Source organism: Osmerus mordax, chromosome 7, assembly GCF_038355195.1.
Source record: "Osmerus mordax isolate fOsmMor3 chromosome 7, fOsmMor3.pri, whole genome shotgun sequence".
Lineage (NCBI taxonomy): Eukaryota > Metazoa > Chordata > Actinopteri > Osmeriformes > Osmeridae > Osmerus > Osmerus mordax.
The window spans coordinates 14,879,839-14,903,788 of NC_090056.1; the positions used below are offsets into that span (position 1 = coordinate 14,879,839).

At 44.4% G+C, this 23,950-nt stretch overlaps 1 protein-coding gene across 1 annotated transcript in view; it reads right to left on the reverse strand.

Moving 5' to 3' along the window:
* prkcz (protein kinase C, zeta) overlaps nucleotides 1-23,950 on the reverse strand; it is a 47,677-nt gene that overhangs the window by 6,361 nt on the left and 17,366 nt on the right. Inside the window, 13 exon segments of the mRNA XM_067239080.1 lie at nucleotides 1,009-1,097; nucleotides 1,383-1,386; nucleotides 1,500-1,579; nucleotides 3,397-3,516; nucleotides 3,731-3,818; nucleotides 4,023-4,158; nucleotides 5,441-5,527; nucleotides 6,104-6,201; nucleotides 8,755-8,943; nucleotides 9,159-9,211; nucleotides 9,988-10,078; nucleotides 10,965-11,096; nucleotides 14,729-14,814. Coding sequence (XP_067095181.1) covers nucleotides 1,009-1,097; nucleotides 1,383-1,386; nucleotides 1,500-1,579; nucleotides 3,397-3,516; nucleotides 3,731-3,818; nucleotides 4,023-4,158; nucleotides 5,441-5,527; nucleotides 6,104-6,201; nucleotides 8,755-8,943; nucleotides 9,159-9,211; nucleotides 9,988-10,078; nucleotides 10,965-11,096; nucleotides 14,729-14,814 — 1,253 coding nt within the window.

Below are 23,950 nucleotides of genomic sequence, written 5' to 3' on the forward strand. Positions count from 1 at the left end.
CTACTCTGCCCACACTGAGCAGCTGGGGCTGCTGGATAGAGGACAGGGCTGTTGTTTCCTCCCTCTGCCCTCATTCAGTCCCATCTGCAGATATGATGCTACAATTCAAGCTACAGTAGAATGCTGGATTTAAGTCAAGCTGTTAACTTATACCCACATACTTATAAGCACAAGACATTTCTTGTCCTGAACTTGTTAAGTTTGTTTGAACAACCAGACATGTTGTAAATTGGACTTTTCAGAGAGACTTAAAGTGTTAGTTGAAGCCTCCATTGACCACTGACCAATTGACTTCCGGTGACTTGTACTTAAGCAGAAAAATTATTCTGCAAAAAAGGTTTCTTTTTCTACGTTGAAAGTGAAGAGAATAGGCTTTGATTAAGCTGGTTCACTGAAACACCCTGGCAAAAGCAGCATGTATGCACATCAGCATCATTACCCATGACATACTGTACTGAAGCCCCCTAAATATTGTATGCACTATCTTTCACTTTAATGTTGCTTTCAAGTAAGTTGCGTGCGTCAGCCATGCACAGTCAATTAAGCAACTACCACCACACTCTACGCACCGATACGCAATTACCAACACACTCACATGGCCACTGTTGCTATTTCTCAGGGTGTGTGTCATTTAGAATTCACTTTAACTTGGTGGTATAAACAAAGGCCTTTTCTTCACAGCAGTGGTCTATACACTTCGCCTCCATGTCTGTAAATGTTTCATCCTTTTTAACTGCTGTACAAGATCCATGCTACGGAACAGCTGCACTGTCAAAAACAAGCTTCCCTGGTGTGTTTCTGGCAAAGGCATCCATAAAGTGTTTTGTCAAATGCTGGGGGAATATGTCAAATATTTTAAAATCATTATTATTTACTGTTGTGATTTAAATGTAACTCTTAAAATGTTGCTTCTTTTGTGGCCTTCAACTTTTAAAATCCTACAATTTTAAATATGTAAATGCTACACAGAACTGTCAATCACTTGGAAGCATCTGGAAGGGGGGTTACCTGGTCCCAGTCTATGCTGCGGAAAAACGTGTGAGCCTTGATGTCGGTAAAACCAGTTTGAACCTGGCAACCCAACCTCTCTTTGGGTCCTGTAGAGAATTAAAAAACAGAATTACTTGAGAAAAGCGTGGTATATATTTGCTTGCTTAGGTATTTCATAGAATAAAGTATGCCTATGGATATGTATATAACATGTGAAACTTTAGTGGAAACAAAGGTCCTAAGGGGCAGTGTCTGTAGGGCTGGTATTGGATTTACCACAGCAATATGCAAATACAAACTAAACACCCACACACACATGCTCTCAGCCAAACTGATGAGGCCTTGACATGGATTGGCTGTCACATTGCTGCCACTAATGGGGTCTTGGCCACAGTCCTACACAGAGATGGAGGGAGGGAAGGAGAAAAGGAGAGGAGGAAAGGAGAGGCGAGGAGCAGAGAGGAGGGGGTCTGATTAGACCCATTGGGGTGTGTGTTCTCTGCTCTCACCTTGTTTAGAAAGCCCTTCAGCACGCTGGCAGCCTTCACTGACAAAGACCGTGGGATACGAATGGGCTTTTCGAGAATAACTGTGGAGAGAGAGAGAGAGAGAGAGGAGAGAGAGAGAGAGAGAGAGAGAGAGAGAGAGAGAGAGAGAGAGAGAGAGAGAAGAGTAGAAGAGTAAGCAAGACAAAAAAAAGTGAGTGTGTGAGAGAAAGCGTAAAATAGAAAGAGAGAGTTAGGGAAGAAGAGATGAGGAGGACAATAGAGATGAGAGAGACAAACAATGGGTGTACACCATCCGGCATACCAGTGAGGGCCTGTCTGCTGTGTGGGAGTTTAAACGGGGGGATGGGAGAGAAAATGAAGGGAGGAGGGAAGAACTGAGGAGAAAGGGGGAAATGCTATGTTCTGTACATCACAGGCATCTGTTGTCAGCCAGGGTTTCTCAGTTGAACAATATTGGAAAAAAGGGAGATGGAGAAATAGTATGGACCACATATGAGTATTCATAATGTATGCTTGTGACCTGGAAACACCTGTGTTATTTAAAGTTTTATCTATACAACACAAATAATATTTAATTAAATTATATACTATTATTTACATACTATTCTGCATTTTTACTCTTTTTTTAAGTGAGTAAAAAATGACCTGACCTGACCCCAGTATCGTTTTCCATCATAATCTGACCCTCATCTTGTGTGGAAGACAGTATCCTTGTCCTCTTGTTTCCTGGTGAGTCAAATCAAGCTAAATCCCTCACAGAAATCCAACCCCAGAAAACAACTCGCCAAGCGATCCTCTCTGAACAGCGATGATGTCTGTCTCTCATCCATCGTTTTCCCCCATCAATCCCCCCCCCCCCCCCCCCCCCACCCCCCACCACCAAAGTCAAAACAAACATTGCGTGTCTTGGAGCAGACGATCGGATGCAAAGCCGTTTAACATCTCTGACCTCTCTGATGATGAACAGATTACAGGCCAAACAGTGTTCATCCCTCTCCTTCCTAAATGCCATCACCCCATGTTTGTTGTTTGTTTGTTTACGCCAACCCTCTTATTAAAATCCTGAGTGGATCAGCTTTCTCAGGGACAGTTGGGGCATTCAGGGCAGCCTCACTCGCCAGCCCTCCATGCACCACTGGCCCGGTGCCACGGAGGAGGGTTAGCCTCTCTGGTGGCATCTCTATGTGTGTGTGTGTGTGTGTGTGCATAGGTGTGTGTTCAGCCGCACAGGGTAACGTCATGGAAAGCCATCCACCATTTTTGCTGAAGCCCAGCCTCTCTGAAGTGACATGGACACAGCAGGACAGGTAAGGGGACATGGTTGGTGGAACAAGGTTGAATTGCACTGGTGATGCCAGAGTGTCAGAACTACACAGACACTAACATTCTTAAAAATAATACAAATCATCATGTCACCTGTGAAAAGGTTTGCCAAGCTCTGTGTGTCTGTCTATAGCTGTGGGTTGGCATGGGTGGCATGCCTGCCCATGTTGGGGTTGGCACAGGTTAGGGAGGTGGCATATGGCTGCACTGCTCCTATGGAGATTGGTCTGATTTCCGTTGGTGAGGTGGCATCCAGGAGCATGCTGTTTGCCCTGTGGGGGTGAGTGGAGTACAAGAGGGCTGGCAGATGCCAGTTTCTGGTGCCATGCTATGCCACGGGCGGGCATGGTTGGGAGTACATGGCATGGAAGACTGGAGGGCGGTTATGGTGGAATGTCCGTTACAACAGTAAGGTGTTGGGGGGTCACACTCTACCATATGGTTAGTCTACAAATACACACTAGGACTCATGGATACTTGGAGGAAACAGTTGGCGTGGTCTCCCCTTACAAGACTATTCAAGATATCCAGATCATCCAGCTTACGGTTCAGAAACACCTCTCGACTCTCTCACCTTGGAACAGGTACTCCTCTGTGTTCATGTCAGGATTGTCTGTGATGATGTCAAATGGGGACCTTCCGGCCATCATCTCAAACATGAGCACGCCCAGTGCCCACCAATCCACACTGAAGCCTGAGAGAGAGAGAGAGAGAGAGAGAGAGAGAGAGAGAGAGAGAGAGAGAGAGAGAGAGAGAGAGAGAGAGAGAGAGAGAGAGAGAGAGAGAGAAGAGCAGGCCTTGGTTACAGTCAGCAGTGATGTGTTACCAGCCTTGTTCCTTACAAGTTCTTCTGGATTCATTGCCAGACAAAATAGACAGATCGTTTTTGGTCCAGTCCAGGCACTCACCATAGTCTTCCCCTCTGAGGATCTCAGGGGCAATGTAGTTAGGGGTCCCACAGAACGTACTGGTGGTGTCCCCTGGTCTTATCCCCTCCTGAGAGGGGGAAAAGACGCATGATGGTAGTAAAAGCAAAGAAAAGTTACGAAAATATAATTGAAGTGGAAAGAGAAGGTTAAATCAAAAAGATCCTGGATGGAAAGGAAAAGTCAAAAAGAGAAAATAGTCTCTCTGGCTACCAAAGCCTTGCATTATTCACTGTAGTGGAAGATAGCACCTCTGCTGGCCAAGAGGCCTTACCTTGCACATCCCATAGTCTGTGAGTTTAATGTGTCCATCGTGGTCCAACAGCACGTTATCCAGTTTCAAATCCCGGTAGATGATGCCCTTTTCATGCAGGAAATTGAGCGCGATACAAATTTCAGCAGCATAGAATCTGAAAGGAGTGTAACAATCAACTCAGTCAGACCTCTACACACCACCTCCAGGGGCATTCTCACCTGTCTTTCAAGAAACACATTCATGAGCCCCAAATCACTCTAAACTGAAGCTAAAATGCATAGTGCAATAGGTTTTACAGATTCTTAAAAAAAAAGGATATTCATGTTCCCAACATTTGGCTACATGAGAGCCCATTAGTCTATCTCATCTGAACCCCTCAGTTTTTCTTCCAAAGTAGTTAGATTTCCCATCACAACACATACTGTCTCAAGGAGATAAGTCTAAGATGCCCCTGGCTGTGAGCTTGTTTTACCTCTCACTGTCTGAGACTCTGACCATGACTACCCCCACCGGGCAGTGTTTTCTCACAGTTGGCATCCAGACTGGCATAATCTGCATCCTGTCAGCTATGCCATCATTTCCCCCCCACCCCCCCTAACCCAGGGGGTCTCTCTGGGAGCGTAGCTCATGAATATGTACGATCATTATTGGTGATTACCATGCTGTTTTGCATAGACAAGCTGGGGCTTCTGGAAGACAGATACAGGAGCCGGTGGGGGACTGGTGCCTCTCTAAATTACCTCGCCTTTGATCCTACGATTATAACCGCCGCCACTAAAGCGGCCACGTCGACAGGCACAATGAATTATGGGTGCACATTATGTTTGGTTGAGGTCAGTGATTGGTACTCTACTGGCCTTACTGAATCTCTGAAGAGTATCCTCTCAAATAGTTCTTTCATCCTGAGCAAAACTGAAACTGGAGACATACAATTTAAAAATGTAAACTAGAAAAAGCCAATTAGAAGTAGCTGGAGCCTCTGTGCATGTCCCTGTGCTGTTCCGACCATTTGGTTATTCTCATCCTTTGAACGGGAACTTATGATCCAGTTGAACAACTGATGTCAACTTAACCAGATTCCAATCAGGACAGCGCCGAGGGCTGGCTGCTTCTGTGACATCCTGTTCTCACAGGATGGCTTTCCTGGAAGCCACTCATCCCTCTGCCTTGTCCCTTACATTTTCAATTCCATGTGCAAGAGAGAGAGCGCAATGGAGAAAGAGGATATTGGATGGAAAAATGAGAGGGAGGTAGAGACCATGCCTTGGACTTAATCCACTTTTGTCAAAAATCTAAAATATTATCCATGTTGGGATGTGAATATTTATCCTTGGAAATAAATGGATAACTCTGAGACAAGCTCTGTAACTGTAAGAGGGTGAGGTTTGTGGTTTCTCCCCCATGTAAGCGGTGGTAGTTAGGAGATGGATGGTTACCGTGCGTGTTCCTCTGGAAGCTTCCGTTGTCGTTGCATATGAAACATCAGGTCCCCTCCGTTCACATACTCAATCACCAGAAATAACCTAGAAGCACAGCCAGGGAAGGGGACTTTTTTGTTGTTAGTTTCCCTCTAACATCATGAAGAATTGTTGTCTTTTGAGGGATTTGTATTCTGAGGCACAACATCCTGAGAAGCTCGGATCCCAAAAAGCAATTTTTTCCAGACAATACAGGAGTAGGCTATTCATCAAACTGCCAGCAGAACTGAAATTGAATGAAGATCTCCAGTTAAATAAGGTCTTCATGAAAACGGTCTTCATGAAAACTTGATCATTTATATAATGGTAGCTTTAACAACAAAAGAGTAGAATGGGCTCAGTGATTGGATTTGTTCCTTTTCAGTTTCATTCAAACTCATCTGTTCTTTCCCCATCAGAGATGGGCTCTCTTGACTAGGTTAAATTTCAGGACACTCCTTCGAAATCTGCTTTTGAATCAACTTTGCATTCACCGACACTGATAATGTGGGTAGAATGTTTCATGTTGTACACTGGACAGGCATAGATGTTTCACAGTTCAAGGTCGGGGGTGCAAGGCTGCTGTTGTAGTTGCATGGGATGGTCATGTGAGATTTGTTTGTCTGCCACCCAGCCTCTTACCGACTTTCTGTCTGGAAACAGGAGTGAAGGCCTACTAAAAACGGATTGGTCGACGCCTGCTCAAAGACATGTTTCTCCGTCTGCACCCAGTCGATATCCTTTAGAGTCAGACAGACAGGAAGACAGACACAAACACATAGATACAGAAACAAAAACAGAGGAATAAACACATTAGCAATCCACTTGTCTGATCAATAAACTGCCACCAATAGCTTAAAGTCAATGCATAATGCCACGGGTAAAAGTAACGTTTAGTATCAACCTTGTGTAGCAGGCTAACCCCTCTCCCTTTCATTATGAGTTGATGTGCTGTCAAGACAATTCCCAAGAGGGAGAGGCACATAACGAAACACTAATGTATACTTCCGCAGCATGGTCTTGAACAGTTATAAGATAACAACTTTTTCAAATAGAAAATTATACTACTTTTATTCATCTCTCCGAAATCTCTGAATGAGTTGTGTTCTTTATTTAACGTAAACAATGCTGGTACTAGTTCAACTGCAGAAATGCCCGGTTATTATTTCAGGCAAACTGTGGCTTGGAAGAATGAAACATCAAACACTACTCTCGCTAGGGGACACCACCACAAAAGAAGGAGCATTAGTCAGTGAGACACCTGGTATTTTCTCTTCTGATAAAGCAGGGGGTAAAGAGAGCAAATGAAACAAGAATTACTAAGACACAGCTTTCAAAGAGACATTCAATTCATTGTTCAATCAAATATGTGCCGTACAATACCTGACATTTACAAACACATTATGACTTGATTTTCAGGCTACCTCATCTGACAAGACACAGATTATGAATGCACATTCTCTTTAGGCGTACACCCTCTCAAATGTACACAGAAACATACGTGCATACACACACACCCACACATATACAAACATACCCACAGACAGACAGCTTTACAAATCTGGACATTTTAATTTCCGACCCCAGTGCCCGTAGAGAGCAGATTACACTGCATGGTATCAGCTGAGGTTGGAAGTCATGGAGGAAGACAGCTGTTGGGGCTTTTCTAGGACATGACCTTCCTTCCTCTTCTGCCCTGACTGTTGTCATTTGCTAAATGTGTAGTCTCTCTCACCACCAGTAGTATAAAATAAATACAAGTATAAAATCCTGTCACATTTCTGCTTGAGAGTTAAGGAACAAATATATATTACATTCCCATTTTAAAGGAAGGACAAAGCATCCCAAACAGTATTGGCTCATGCCTCCCTCGATTCCTCCCCCATTACGATAGAGAAAACAATCTCAGGTGCAACCTGTCTGTCTGGGGCATTTTGCTCTTGGCTCACTGTTTGAAAAGCTGTCCTTGGCTGGCCTAGCTGGGGTAGGATTGAGCCGGGACGGGGCACACCGGAAGCCAAGAGCTGACTGGGCGTAACAGAGGCCAGCTGGGCTCTGCTCCGGTCCAGAGAGCTGCTCTGACGCACAATCCTCTTCAGACACTCAAGCGGACTATGTGTGACTAAGATAGATCCATCAGGAATGAATAAAGTTATTTTAAATTGAACTGAACGATACCACCTGGCCTCCACCATGTTGTTTATACCTAATTCGGTATCAGGCATGTAAGTGGAGGAGGCCAAATTGGAAAGAGAGATTTGATGGGTCAAAATGCAGCTCAGGATTGCCTAGTCTTTCATCAGTCCTCAAAACACTGCCAGTCTTTTCTTTTAGTACAATAGATCCATCCAGCCGTTTAAAAAACATATGGGAAAGAGCTACATTCTACCAAGTTCATGTTTCTTATGTTTATAACTTGATTTGATTGTATGCCAACCCGCCTTTAGTAGTAGTGGAAGGGAAAGTAATGATTCATAACATTAACTGGTCAGTTGAGCTTCCTGGCACTGAATTTATGTACAGCCTTTTAGAGGACTCTTTATGCTGCGCTGTTGGAAAGTACCTTTGATGTCAGCCTTTAATAAACAAATTAATAATTAAACAAATAGAAATCCAGGCATACATTAATAAATATTTCACTGTGATAACCGTCTGGATCACTGTTCAATAAAAAATCAAACTTGGAAATGATCTGTTCATGAGGGGACAGTGTAGAAACAGACTATTATTGTAGCATTGATAAATGTTTTGTAATTTTTATGCACAAAAGTAACAGAGACAATTTATATGTAATCCAGTGCAATTTTTCCCAATTTCAATTGGTATGGAAGAATAGTAATACCATAGCGCCACCTAGTGGATATATGTAATACAACTGCCTAGATGACCGGTAAGCTAATACTCGATCTGTACCCAGCAACTACAGTACTACAGCTTAGGACTCCTCAATATGAAATGATTCTATTTATAGTATCTCTTTTAGAAACCAGTTTTCATCTTCATGGTTTCCAGATGTGAACTGTCTCACCAAAGCGTTTGTGTTTCATTCATTCATTACTCTGCTTCTTTTGTTCCTTCAGTTTCCTTCCTTGTCTTTATGTTTTTCTCCACTTCTATTGCATGTATTTGTTCACTTTCTCTTCCTCATCTTTCCCTTTTCCCATCCTCCGCCTTTCTTCTTTCTTTCTCTTCTTTTCAAATCCCTCAGCCCATCTCTACTCACTCTGGCTTGTTGTGGCTTTGTCAGTCTCCCGCCTCCCCGCCTCCCCCCTCTCCCTCTCCCTCCTCCCTACCTCGTCGTCATGAACAAGCTCCTTCTTCACCACCTTCATGGCGTAGATCTGCTCGTTCTTCTTCAGCCGCACCAGCAGCACCTTAGCGTAGCTGCCGCGCCCAATCACCCGGATCAGGTCAAAGTCGCCCAGGCCCAGCCCCTGGGAGATCTTGATGCCATCAATCCCGTCCACCACTGCCTTGATGTCCTACAGGGCGAGGAGAGGGGAGGAGGGTTACAGCCATGCAGGCAGCATGGAAGCTCGACAGCTCTGGATCTGACTGGAGGTGTCCAGTCACAGATGCACAGAGTCGGCCAGTTTAGGGTTTGTTAGCACACACTAAAAGCTGGAGTGTATGAAACCAAAAGTGAACTCCCATGCTTAGCTGTTTTAAAGAGGAATGTGCTTGTAGTTGGCCTCACCTCTGAGTCGTCCTCTGTTTTGTCCACCTTGCGATTGTGTGGTAGAAATGGTACTGATGAGCAGAGACAGAACAGAAGACCATATATCACTCTCAAGTATTTATAATGCCATCTATGTTATAAATGATTGAAACTAACTGGTGTGAAATGACCTTGTCCGTTATACACATACTCTACACCCAGTATTACGTTTGCACTGTGCAGGGTTGTTGTAATTCCCTTTGACCAGCAGAGGGCAGTGTGCTCTGCAGAGATCCAGACTCCCTACTGCCTCTATCCAACTAGGTCAGCCCACCGGTGGATACAGTGCTGTTCTGTCATCACTGGTCTACTGTGTGGCACTACAGTCACCTGCTGGGCCAACAACCTTCACAGTGACCTTTACACTGGGGAACTTCACAGAGGAGTGTGTGTAGTGTACATCTTAGTCACAATGGGAGGCATGTCCTTCTAGACATGGCCCATAGGCCTTGTAAACATTGGAGCAGTTGTGCAAGACCTGGGGGATTGAGCTATTGAACCCAGATCCCATGACTAGATTGTGGGGTTAAAAGACTTGAGAATGTTCCTTTGCACTCCAAAATACCAGAGAACGCTTGCAGCAGCAGCAGCAGCAGCTTGCAACAGACTACAACTAAAAGGGACAAGCACAGCAGAGGATGAAGCAGGCTCACCCGTCACATGAGACTTCAGTTGACTTTTGTATTACCCATGAAACAGCATAGTTCATCATAAGACTTTACACACATTTTCAGAATGTGTTCTCCAGAGAAGATCACATCAGACATATTGCAAACAGAGGAGCTTTCCTGGGATGTGAGCAGCTTACTTCCATCTGCGTCCTCAGTGTCTTCAGGTGGGAGGTCCACCTCTTCACTCTTCTCATTTAAAGGGGGCTCCTGTGATGGCATGACTGGATCCTGGATGGGAAATGGCCAAAGATCATACAAATAACTTCACTTAGTGTTTATGCTCCAGTAGACAACAGTGCAGCTCCAGGACATCATGACCACTGGTCAACCTCTACAACAAAAAGAAAAGGCAGGTGAAAATGATTTAAAGTTGAGTTAGATACCTGATGCCTTCCTGCATACATCTACATCCAGCTAAATTAAAAAGGCTGAGGGTGATCAGGCTATTTTCTGTTTGATGATTAGATGGTGCTGTCAGGCATGGAGGCCTGTCTGACATCACAAAAGGCTAGACTGAAGAAGCTGCTTCTGAAAGAGCAGCATTAAATGCCATGAAAGAAAACTGTATTGATTAGTCAGGGATGGACTTTGTTTGCATGGAGATCTACTCAAGACTCTACTCTACTACTCTAATTTGTACCACATGAACTAATTCTGAACCTTGTGGGTCAACAGAGGGGCCTCGAGATGTCTAATGTGGTATTACTGTGTCTGTGCTCCAAATTAAAAGATGTGTATCAAAGGCAAACACAATGTTTCCTTATTCTAGAGGACACGTGATTCCTACGATATTCACTGCAAAAAGAGGGTCATTCACATGCCAAGCATACAAGCCTAGTGTACATTCATTTGACCTGAGGTAACACTCCAGTGTAATGTATCCTTTCCTGTCAGAAAAGTCTCCTATTCAGAAGGGCAGGGCAGGGCATCCTGAGGTGCAACAAGCACATAAGTACCAGAATGAGGTATAGCGGAGAGTCACATACTGTTTCAACTAGCATCTTTGGACATACTGTACACCAAACAGCTACTGTTGAACGTAAACTACCATAAAGCCCTTTGCCTCAGGATGCTTGAGTGATTTGTCTTGAACCTGACCGAACAGTGTACTCACCATAAGCCTTTGGCAGGTCAGAGGGACGAGTTTGTGACAGCGCTTATGGACCAGCAATTTGCAGTTGATACACTTGTAGCCCTGCCTCCCCAGCCCCCATATCCTTTCACTGCAGTGGCCACAGTATGCTTTCTGGAGAGCAGACAAGATGGAGAAAGGGGGGTTATACTTTAACCTGATGACATAGTTACACAGAGACGTATTGATTAAGAATCAATGGGTGACAGCTAATGCACATAAGCCAGGAGACGAGTGTTGGAATTTAGTGGTAATCATTGCTAAGGAATTTCCAAGAAGGTGACTATGTCAAGTTGTAGTGAAATACTCATTGAAAATTGTTTTCAGTATAGCTCCAAGAAATATTTAAAATCAATAATTAACGAATCATCCGTACACTTGCTTGTTAAAATAACATTTATGTCTTTGTTCGGTCTAGACACTAGTGAGTCAAACATGTCACAGAGCACATGAATGTGGGAATGTTGTGTCTATTGCAGAATACTGACACTTAATCACAATTCTGAGGAGAACAGAGCCGCAATCAAAGCACTGTTGCCATGGAGATACTGCTGATAACTTCAAAGTTTCTCCCCAACCCCCTCCCAAATTGACTCAACAAGAAATGTTTGGGGATAAAGTTATAAATTAATAAAGCCTTGCGCTTTTATTTGTCCCAAAAAAAAAATCCCTGTGTGGCACAGACACCCTGGGGATTAAATAACCCTTGTTCTGAAGTAAAAAACTTTTGAAGATGGGTGCCCAGAACTCCCTGCCAGACTGACTGGGAAGAGAGGGTCCATGGACAAGGAAACACAGGGGGTTATAATCCATGCCCTTTGTTCTTTAAAGGAGACATCGTTTGAATGTGTTACTGACTTTGAGTTGAGGGATACAGATCTGCAAGAATCCAAAATGAAGGACCAAAACCGTTACCAATCACTGACAACTTGGTCTTGACAAGATACATTTAGATTGGATGAGATCACCTTATATAATCCCTATCAAAGATAACGAAAACTTTTGTAATGAGAGGACTAGAGCAAGTCTGAATTTATTTTCTTGTTGCTATGTTGATTGGTGATAGTGATGCATTTTCCGCTTCAAGTGGACACTTCTTTTTACCTCCATACAACTGATTAAGACAATAAATTGTCCTTGCTCCAACAGGCTGTATTTATCGCAGCATTTATCCAGGAGCCCTGAACGTCTTGTCCAACTTCTTGCGCCAGCTCACTGTCGACTTGAACATGGCCGATACACTTTAGTCAGACTGGCCTTTTAATCGGACGCTCGAGTCGTTCCATGCTGCTAAGAGAAGAGAGGAGCTAGGCAACAAATGTGGAACAGACCCCATAAAAGTGTATTAACTGACATTGCAGTTGGCCCTGAGTCAGAGCAATGAAGTCACCCTCTGCGGTGCCCTTGACCCGCCACACAGACTCCCCAGGGTGCTGTTGTATAAGAGACATCAGCCAGCCCTGCCTGTTCATGCTCAGAAGCTCAGATGAGTTGGACAGCAAAGTGGTGTGCGCTAATCATTTACATTCACATTTACATAAAAAAGGTGCTAATGATGCAACCGAGTCATTGTTTCTCCCTGAAGTGCACAACACCGTGACACGATGCACATTTTTCTGCCAGGGTGAGGGTGTTCAGCACAGTTGTTGCAGTGAATATAATGTGTTATTTCTAAAGCTGTTATAGACTATGATCTGCTAGACATTAGTAGAATGATATGACTGGCTGTCAGCAGTTCATGCTGGGAGAAAAGCTCTTATCGATTGGCCACTTAGGTATCACTCCAGGTCATGAACAGGTCTGGAAACAGATTCAGCTAAGTAGCTCTTCCTGCGTACTGAAAAGTCTTTATCATTACTCCTCAGCTTAAAGGCTTGACAGACATAGAGCTCTCCACCATAACACTCTAATAAAAATAATGGAGAGCATAGGCAAACACACCGAAATGTCAACACATATGTGAATGACTAGTGTATCTAAAAACGCCAGAAATTGAATCATGAATTTAGCAGCAGAAGCGAGAAGCCTTGTTTTAGCCATGTCTGCCTGATGTCTCAGTGGAGAGTTTGAACTGACGCGACTCTGCTTTGTTTGGGTCTTTTATTCCGCTCTACTAACAGACCAACCTCAACAACAAGCCTATACTGTCAGTCACCTCCCTACCAAATAGTAATGGAGGGAATGGAGAGTGAAGTCAAAAGACCCCATTATGTCTCAGAAGAAGTATTCACAATGTATTTATGCTCCACAACAGAAAGGGAAAGAGCGAGAGAGAGAGAAATTGAAAGAAAGAGTGGATAAGGGTGTGTAGCCTGTGTGTGTGGGTGGGTGTGTGTGTGTGTGTGTGGGGGGGGGGGGGGGGGGGGGGGCGAGTGAAACCTGACCCACTTCTCCATTTAAAGCATCATGAGGAAAAGTGTTGAGAAACTTCCCTAACCAGAACAGTCCAAACAGTCCATACTGTAATAACCCGTTTCAAAACCACACCAACAAACTTCACTTACTAAACTCTAAACATTCTGTTTCAGATGTGGTTAGGCTAATAGTGAAGGATTCACAGTCACCGAAACATGGAGTACAGTTATAAAAAAAAAAGAATTCTGGAAATGAGAGGTCTTGCCAACCTTTATCCAGCCCTCAAAGCACTTTTGAGCTGCTTACCATCAGTGGAGGAGATAATGGAAGTCCACTGCTCTGAGCTGAGAACCCGTGTCTGCTGAGTTAGCAGACTGGTGCACTTAGCTGCCCCACAGTCCAGCCTGGACATTCACAGTAACACCACAGCACCTCAGGGACACATTCACCCTCAGTAACCATCACAACCACACCTTTACTAACCAGGCTGCTAGCCTATTTAGAGTGTTTTAACTACTCAACAGGCTCTAAGTGGTCTACATTCTAACTGAACACATTCTCCAAGTCAAGTTACATGCTGTTTAATTAAGGAACTTGGAATTTAATTAAGGAATTTGGCGTGGTGCAGTTAGGTGGCAAGATCTGGCACTCCCTCTCCTGCCCTCTTCCTCTCGTCTGTGCTTGTGGTAGCATCTGCAAACACACAGCACCTGTGTCTCACATTTCCCCTTCAGAGGGGATAGGCACTCAGGAGCTGACAGTAACAGCATTAACCTCACCCTCCTGCACCAAGGCAGAGTGGACACTGTGCATTAAGAATGACTGTTGGTGAGCTGCAGCATGGTAACCATAGGAATGTAGGTCACATGCTAATGCATGCTAATGCTAACTCTCCTCCGCACCTCTGTGAATTCTACCAGACACTGCCTCTTACCAGCATAACAACAGGAATGATGTGGTGTGTGTGTGAATGTTTGGGTGTGTGTGTGTGTGTATATGTGTATCAAAACAAGGCACATCTAGGCCATTTGAATTATGCATCAATATCCACACAGCTCAGTGGCACCAGTGACTTAATAACCTGCCATATATTATTCAACCACAATGTTTGTTAATGACTGTGTAACTCATAAATATAAAAGTCTAGAAGATTTCTAAAATTCTACCATATTACTTGCTTCACCAACTTCTTTCTGGTCAAATTGGTCTGGTCAAGACTGCGAATCAATGTCAGTTATAGTATTGACAAAAATGACCACACCATTGTCCTCACACAGGTAGCAGTCAGACTGGGTGAAGTGTGTAAGGCACAAATCATGTGAAGTTGTCCTAGAAATGTATGTCAAATTGAATTTAAGAACGCTGGAGGTGGTGAACGGGGTGGGACTCACCCTGTTAAAGCGCTTGGCCTGGAAGAGGTGTCCGTTGACTCGGTAGAGCTTCCTCCATCTTCTGGCCCCACGGCGGTAGATCGATTCTAGGATAGAAAGGAAACGGTGGTATAGGAGCAGCATTGGGAGAATGAGGGATCGACACAGAGATGGAGAGAGGGATGGTGGAGGAACAATGAGAGTCCGGTCTCCCCAAAAAATCCCAGAGGAGAAAGTACAGCGCCAGGGCTGGACAGAGAACTGTGGCTGGCCAGAGAAGGAGAGGGCTCTTGACTTGCCCTTAAAGCCACGAGCTTTCAGGTCTTTATCAAAGTGAGTGAGGAGAAAACCCATCAGACTCCTTAGAGACACACACATGCTCACACCCATACTCTCAGAACTCACTTCCCTCTCCCTCCCTCCCTGCCTCCCTCCCTCCCTCCCGCCTTCACTCCATCCAACCCTCCCTTTCTCTTACACTCTCTCTATCCCCCCCCCCCCCCCCGTTCCCTTTCCCGCCCCCGTCTCTCTTTGTATCAAACTCAAGTAAACTGTTCCATCCTAACACAGGTTCATATACTGATGCAAGTTATATAAAACCAAGATTTTATAGGGTGGATGCCTTTCCCTCATTCACCTTCCTGTAGGTGTACATGGTGATGAGATAACCCTGATTAGTGTTAGTTCTGGATGATATGATTATGAGATCCTTTGATATAAGGAGTCAGGTGGCTGAGCGGTTAGGGAATCGGGCTAGTAATCAGAAGGTTGCCGGTTCGATTCCCGGCCGTGCAAAATGATGTTGTGTCCTTGGGCAACGCATTTCACCTTACTTGCCTCGGGGAGAATGTCCCTGTACTTACTGTAAGTCGCTCTGGATAAGAGCGTCTGCTAAATGACTAAATGTCTAAATGTAAATATAAAAGACAACCTGAACTGTTGCACAAAAATAAGCTAATAGGGTTATTTGTACGTTGTTGTATCGCTTTGGATAAAATTGTCCAGATACTAAATGAATAAAATGTTCTAACATGTATTATTAATGCATACATTACTGCTGAATGCTGATCGTTAGCTCTTATTGAATGATAATGATGATGATGATGATGTCATACGATTAGTTGGAATATTCTCATTTCCAGATAGATATTGCCCGCCTCCTCCATAGCTCGTCTCTCAGATAGATGTGGCAAGTGAAGTCATCATGAGGGGAAACCAACCACACCCCAGTCAATAACACAGAAATTCGATAGTACTCCACTACTGCAATTTCAGCAGACATGAATCCTATGGACAACAGAATTTGTCCAGTAATCATCGTGACAGGGGATTACTGTGTGTTGGTCAAATGAGGTGAGTCCCATTCTCAATCAGAAACTGTGTTGTCTCACCCCTCATTGCTTCTTTCCTCTACCAATCCCCAAATCTTTGACTGAGCTAACCCTCCATCCCAGCCTTGCTGATTGCTGACTGGTGTCTCTGTCTGGTGGTCTGGTGGGTGCGGCATGTGCCCGCTCACTTTGCCTCTGTTGCCATGGCAACTCCCTCATCAGCCCACCGCATGTCAGCTGTGGTTAGTTAATTGTGATGACGAGGGGCCTTATCGGCAAATAAAAGTGAATCTTCAAATAAACAAGCACAGCTCCTCTACTCTGAAGGCACACACCGTATAAAATATGCTGTCGTTGTGCAAGCTTGGCGGATTTGTATGACTTCTTTATTTTTTTTGTGTTTATTGCCTCAAAACTGGGTGCAGAGTCAGTGCCTGTTTAATTTTTCATACCCTGGGGTTCATCTATCTTCTTCTTATCACATGGAGAACCCACACCATCCTTTATATTCAAGACAAAGATCCCTCTCTTTCTCTCACTCTACGGCATTTAGCCACACACAATATTGATATGATTGAAATAAAACATTCTCTCTCTGTGCATGGTTTTGTTTGCTTTATGCAATGAGGTCAACCGGCTTTAGTCTCTGTTTAATCTTGGGCTGCTCCATTTCTTCCATCAGGATGTTCATACGCTGAACATTATGAGCAAGTCGGGCCGTATTTCCTCTGTGCTGCCCTAACATGACTTTGCTGTGTTGTTTAGTATGCAGCTTCAGCACGGAGGCATGGAGAATGGGATTCAAACGCTCGACAAGACACTGAAGGCAGAACAACAGAAGAGAAGAGCTGGTTTCCAAGGTTCAGTGGGCGTCTCATCCCTGTCAGAGTGGTGGAATGCAGCCTGAGCACCATGCAGGGGACTGTAATGCAGACCGTGTCTGGACCGTGTCTGGGAGGACCTGGGCACCTCAGCCTCGCAGCTGTGATGGATGCCATTACCTCGGAATCCATTACCCTCTGATAATTAAAGCCTGCTGGTTTCATGTCCGAAACTAGTGATGGAGAGCATTTCATTTAACAATGAGAAGCCTGCATACACACACACACACTAAAATAAGAGTGTCGCAGATACAGCCATGTTACGCCATCACGCATGCACGAGCACACACTCAAATGTGCCGCAGGTACATTCATGTTATACCCTCATCTGAACGTACAGTGAAACTACATCTGTGTTAGTACAGACAGGGCAGCTCAAGGAGGAAGAGCCCTTGCTCTTTAGCACTTTTGTCTGTGGATTCTCCCGCTAATCCTGTTAAATCAAGGCCCCTGAAAGGAACCGCCGCCCGCCACCACAGATTACCACGCGTTGTTTCCATAGCTACCCAGTTTTCCCTCTCCTCCACCACGCATCATTGTGGGGAGACACAACATGCCACTGCAGAGAAGCAGGCATTATCCAATCACCAGTGAGCATGTGGGTGTCTGAGCGTGAATTACCTTTCACATTACAGGTTTGCGGTGGCCACATGTCCAGCACAGCATGTTAGGTTTAGATGCAAACCTGGCTTGTCTATCAGGTAAACTGCAGGGTTTAGTGTAACTATCCTATCATGTTAAATATTTTCTGTACATGGACTAAGAGTGTGTGTAGCTGGTGTAGATTAGTGTTGGTCTCAATTTAGAATATGACATTTCATCTACATCTGTGTGCAAAGTAACCGCGAGACTGAATGCACAAAGGGGAGTCTCTGTTCAAACAACCTCTGAAAGAGAGCAGGTGCACCTTTGTTTATGAACCCTGACCTCAGCCGGAGCGACTTGATGCTGCCACACTCAATGAACAAGGTTTCAAGGTTTCAATGATTACAACACTCCTAAAAACCCACTGCCCTGGGGCAACGACAACACAAGACTGCAGACAGGCTAGGGGAGGTGTGAACACACATCTGATAACATTTACATTTAGTCATTTAGCAGACGCTCTTATCCAGAGCGACTTACAGTGAGTACAGAGACATTCTCCCCGAGGCAAGTAGGGTGAAGTACCTTGCCCAAGGACACAACGTCAATTTGCGCAGCCCGGAATCGAACCGGCAAGCTTCTGATTAATAGCCCGATTCCCTAACCGCTCAGCTATCTGACTCCCTGATCTGATCAGATCAGACTGAAGTTGAGTGTGTGTGTCAGAACCATACCTTAGCACCACACCAGGACCTGCCGTTGCAGTACAGCAGTGTGAAAGGCTCTTACGCTACATAAACTTGTATGTCCCAAGCCATAAAAGTTTACTTTCAGTTTCTAACAAACTATAAATACATATATTCATACATATACAATAAATATAAAGTTGTCAATAAGAGTATATGACAATACAAAATCTGTGAATTTTAAGTACAGATTGTATAGAAAAAGATGAATACCATTCATAATGAAAATGTATTAATCTCTCAATTTATACATTTTATAAGAGATTTAAGCATACTCCACTTGGGGTAAGATGGGGGCAGGGATAATAAGGCTTTCCAGTTTGCAATGGATGAGGTGAGAGGTGGGCAGAGAGATGACTGCTGAGAAGAAGGGGGTATGGGTCATCTGATGCCATCACTGGTCGATCAGTGAAGAGTTAATTTCTCATCATCCAAGTGACCTGTGGGTGTGAGTCAGTATGAGTCAGTCTACGATAATGCTGACTGAACCATGACAACCCCATGGGTCAAATGTCATGATGAGCTAACAGTAGAGAGGTTGAAAACCTGACAGGAGTCTATATGTCCTTAACTTTAATTGGCTTTTAAAAAGCCTGATGTATTCTCTCAACCAGAAGTGTTTTTGGTCGGAGATGATCTAATCAGCACATAATATCAGGCAAAAGACATTATGTTTAATCCTCCATGAACGTCAGATTAAATTAGCTTCAGATGCAAACTGGATCCAATTAAATAACTATGGCAGAGTCAGAACAGACAGAGCATGCTGTTCTGGGCACTGTGTAGAGCAGAAGCAAGGATAACCTTTCCTGAACTGCGACACACACACACACACAACATAAACACACACACACACAACAAAACATAAACACACATGTACACACAAAGGCAAATGTATGCACACACTTCTATAAATATAGACAACCTTGCTGTTACTACACTATGTCACACCACACAAGCATACACACTAGGTTCCTCTGGGTTTACCGACCATGAGCAGGCTGACCTCTTACAACATCCCCCTTGAGACGCAGTGTTGCATTGGCCCATTTTCACCAGCCCAATGCCAGAACAGGAGCCAATGATGGAGAGAGAGACAGAGAAAGACAGAAAAAGAGAGAGACAGAGAGAGACACACAGAGAGAGAGAGAGAGAGAGAGAGAGAGAGAGAGAGAGAGAGAGAGAGAGAGAGAGAGAGAGAGAGAGAGAGAGAGAGAGAGAGAGAAAGAAAGAAAGGGAGAGCGACAGACAGAGAGAGAGCGAGAGGGAGGGACAGAGAGACACAGCACTAAGGTTTAGGCTGAGAAACACACAGAAAAACACCAGGCAAGAAACATGTCAACAGTCCTTCAACAAGGACCACACACACACACCGTACAATACCAGACCTGGGAGAGCGTACGACAGAGCAAGTAATCCCGCCATTTTGTTTGTAAGAGGTTTGCACAAGGCTCTGTGGCTCCTAGCAGAAACCCCTGCAGTTTTGCATAGAGCCGAGGTGGTGCGGATCTACGGCAGGACATTTACAAGGGCTTGACTCACTTCCAGACATTGTTCCTCACACTAGCAGGAAGATGGTAATACTCCCCCAACAACGCCCAGCCTCCCAGCCTGCCCTGAGACCCCTTCAAGGGAGGGCGCTCTATACCAGCCCAAGATTCTTAGGATATAAGACTTCAAAGGTTTGGGGATAAGTCCCTTACAGTTGAACAGTATCATTTCAAAGGACAAGACTGTTCCCATCTTGAATAGACAGTAATGTGAGTCGAAATTGAGTGAGAGAGAACGTCCAAATGGATGATACAGTTGCTGGCACAGAATGCATACCAAAGCATGAGCTAACAGCTAAAGTTTTCGAGGCTCTTGTCCCCACTGGAAGTGTCCCAACATTGTCCCCTCCCAACTCATTAAACATTGTTATTTAAAGTAAAGAAATTACATGCCTTAGACTCCCAATACGAGATTGCCAAGTAAGGGATCTATGCCGCAGCCCGCAGGCTCTCTCGGACACAATTAGACCTCCTTGATTTGGGCCGATCAAACCAAGCAAAAGGCATGACGAAGTGACATCGCCAGTTAATTTAACAGTTAATTAAAATACATTCTTAAAGAGCGTAGAAGTAGCTTGAGAGACTAACTTTCCGAACGTCCCAAACTAATGAGCTGTGACTGAAGGGGTAACAAAGGTTGTGGTGGTTTAGAAGAGTTTCGGAGCCTAGGAAGTTTGTAAGGAGAATGTGTACATGTGGGCGATTTATTTCTCTCTCACCCCTATCTTTCTCTTTCTCTCTGTCACAAAGACACGCACACACTCACACTCTCAGCAGTGTGTGGGATCCCCTGGATCGTGGCTGACGTCCTGCCCTGCGCCGATGAGTCAGCAGCTCTTTGACGACACCATGGCAACAGATATATCTATCTCATCCACCACTGCATGCTGGACCAATTAAAAACAGACACACCAATGTGCATCAAAACAAGATATGCTTACTATCACTATGAGCCTTCATGAGATCTGGATGTTGATCAATTACATTTAACATACTTTTTAAGGACTTTTGGTGGCTACGTGTCAACGTGTTTATCATTGGACCAAAACACAAACAGTTGGAGCCTGGTTCTATGTGTGAGTCTGGAGTGAGACATGCTCGTATCTATCTATAGCAGCTTCACATGCCTTTGATGAGATAAATCTCAAAACAAGCTTTCACACTGGGCTCTAAGGCATCTCTTTGATTCAGAGCTTTTATATTGTACCTTCAATCTTTCCATTGCTCACGCTCAGAAACTGTTTTCTGTTCAGCGCCTCACCCCCCACCCCCCACCCCAATCTCTCGCCCCTCTCATTTTCCCTCAAACATTCATTCCTCTCCCTCTCCCTTACTGAATCTGCAAAAACATGTGACATCAATGGTAATTAGCTTGATACTAGACCTTACAAAGGACTTTTGCTGCAGTAGTTTATGTAACAATTACTGTCCTGGATTTCAAATATACCCCCAACAGTATCATCAGTGACATTATGTTGTTCTGAGGGCACTTCCTATGTGTGAGGACATCTTTTTTTTCTCACAACCTCATATGTAGTCCTAATCCAGCCAGCCATCCAACAGTGAAAGGCCTACTTAGCAGCTACTTACGGGTTAAGTCAATGCCCATGTGTCAGACAATTTAAGGCTGAATATTTGATCAATGTTGGGTCAGGTATGTAAGTCCTACAGGTTCGGTCTGGAACACATGCGAAAGATGTGTCTGTAAGGAGTCTACACCAAGACTAATGCCTGCTTCTCTGCATGTCTGAGAGTGATAACAGGCTTTAATGACCTAAGCATTATTGGCCTTAACTGTATTTGTTATGTCAGTTGTTATACATGTGTGTGTGCGTGATTAGTCTGGTACAAACTGTCTTAGCACTGGGCAATTACTTTTTCTAGCTGTGTCTCCCAGGGATGTCAATGTCCCCAGCCTTTCTCAAGACTTGAAACACATCCCTAGGCAGAGTAGGAAGACTGAGTTTTCTACACGACTTCAAGACAACCCATGGTAACTGAGACAAAGCCCTCTCCTTAACACAAAGACCTTGACCTTTTCTCTGTAATACCCTTGAGAAGGAAAGACAATGGCACAAGACAGATTGACTGAGGCCAACTAGATTAGTATCCACTTGTCAGGGAAGATAGCAGGGGACGTGAGTCTCTAAATAGGTTACAGCGATCACCATCTCAAGCCTCCATGGAGCTCTGCGCTGCTCGGAGACAGTAGCTGTCAGGACTGACAGGAAGCAGCCCAAGGAAAGGATACTCAAATGTTCTTAGCGAGGAGGAAAAAAGGAATATTCAATTTTGACACATTCAGAAACAGCCGGATCCCCTGCTCGTTGTTGGGACTGTGCCGTTTCAGAATATGGGGCTCGAAATATCTATACCTAGAGCTAATTTGCAGTTCAGTTAAGGTGCAAACACGTAGGAACTGAAATATACAAATGATAACTGATGTCTGAAACTCCCCATCTTCACAAATAATACAAACACACATCTGCCAGCTTAACCAGTCTCAGTCTACCACACATGCACACACTGTCACTTAGAAACCTGATTTTCACCTAGCCTGTCTACCTGCATGTTCAGTTGTTCCCAAAGAAAGTACTGTGGCTGTCAGCACAGGCTCCAAGTTGACATGAGGGACAGGTTTAGAACTAGGTTACCGTCCTCTGGGCCATGCCTATGACAAAGACTATGAGCAAAGAGCATTTCTCATCTCAGCCCTACCTTTAACTCGCAGGTAGAAGAGCAACGTGAACAGCATCACTTCATCCGGTGGTATCTCTCCTCTGACTCCCTTGCTTTCACAGTCTGGCTCTCATGATAGAACACAACCCATCTCACTCTCTCTCTCTCTCTCTCTCTCTCTCTCTCTCTCTCACTTTCTCTCTCTCTCTCTCTCTCTCTCTCTCTCTCTCTCTCTCTCTCTCTCTCTCTCTCTCTCTCTCTCTCTCTCTCTCTCTCTCTCTCTCTCTCTCTCTCTCTCTCTCTCTCTCTCTCTCTCTCTCTCTCTCTCTCTCTCTCTCTCTCTCTCTTGTCTACTCCTTCTCCTCCTCTTCATCCAAAACTGTTCTAGTCTTGTCTCTCTCTCCCTCCCTCCCTCTTCTCCTCTGTGCTCCCTGAGGCCGTCTCTCATCAGCAGTCTTTATGTTCTGAAAGGCATGCATTTGCACTCATAGGCAGCGCACACACACACAGGGCAGGACACACTTACACACACACACAGGGCAGGACACACTTACACACACACACACACATACACAGGGCAGGACACACACACACACATCATCAGCTGCCTGTTCCCTACTCCTGTTATTCTCAGTGAATCCCAGTCCCTCGCTTAATTATTAGACATTACCTCATATAACAGTGTAAAAAAATGGTCCCAGGTGAACAGCTCTCATTTTAGGGTTTAGCTGATTGCTTTATCCCTTAGGTGCATAGTGCTAGGGACATTCATCCAAACGGATGGAATCACTGGAGTCACATTACAGTTGTTTTAGTTGTTCAGGTGCCGTTGCACAAATCTTCCACTAGATGGCAGACCCAGCTGCACTTCTGGCAGGATTCTTTGCACTGAATACATTTTCTCCTAAATTTAAACCTGAACTCTATTTTTAGATGATGTGCTGTGCCTAATGGAGCATTTAAGGTGCCTTATGGTGTTCCTGTCCTGGATGACGATTGTTCCCTGGATTATGTGCCTGTGTATAAATATATTTAGCACATGCACCTACAGAAGGCTGCATGGCCTACGCTTGCTTATAGGTACTCCTAAAATCAAAAGTAAAAGCTAATAAATGACCTCTCAGGAGCTACACCCACCCACACAAACCACAGTAAAAACTAACACAAATCGCACCTCTAGAAGTCTTTAAGAAATACTCCCGTTACAGATAAGTAGCTAATTAAAAGCCATAAATTCCACCTTTGGCACTATAAAACACTTGTTTCTGGACAACCGCATGCTAGGTTCTAATTCCAAGCCCAGGAAAGTATTCTTGAAGTTTCCCTCTCCCCCTCCTAACCTGCTATTGTTGCAACACTAGGGAGGGTTGTGCAAGCATTTTCAGAATTCTTTCACAATGAGTGTATAGTCTCTCCCTTCTGAGTTCTGGAAGACTTTATCAAAGTAGGGCTAAAGGCATGTGGCTTTATC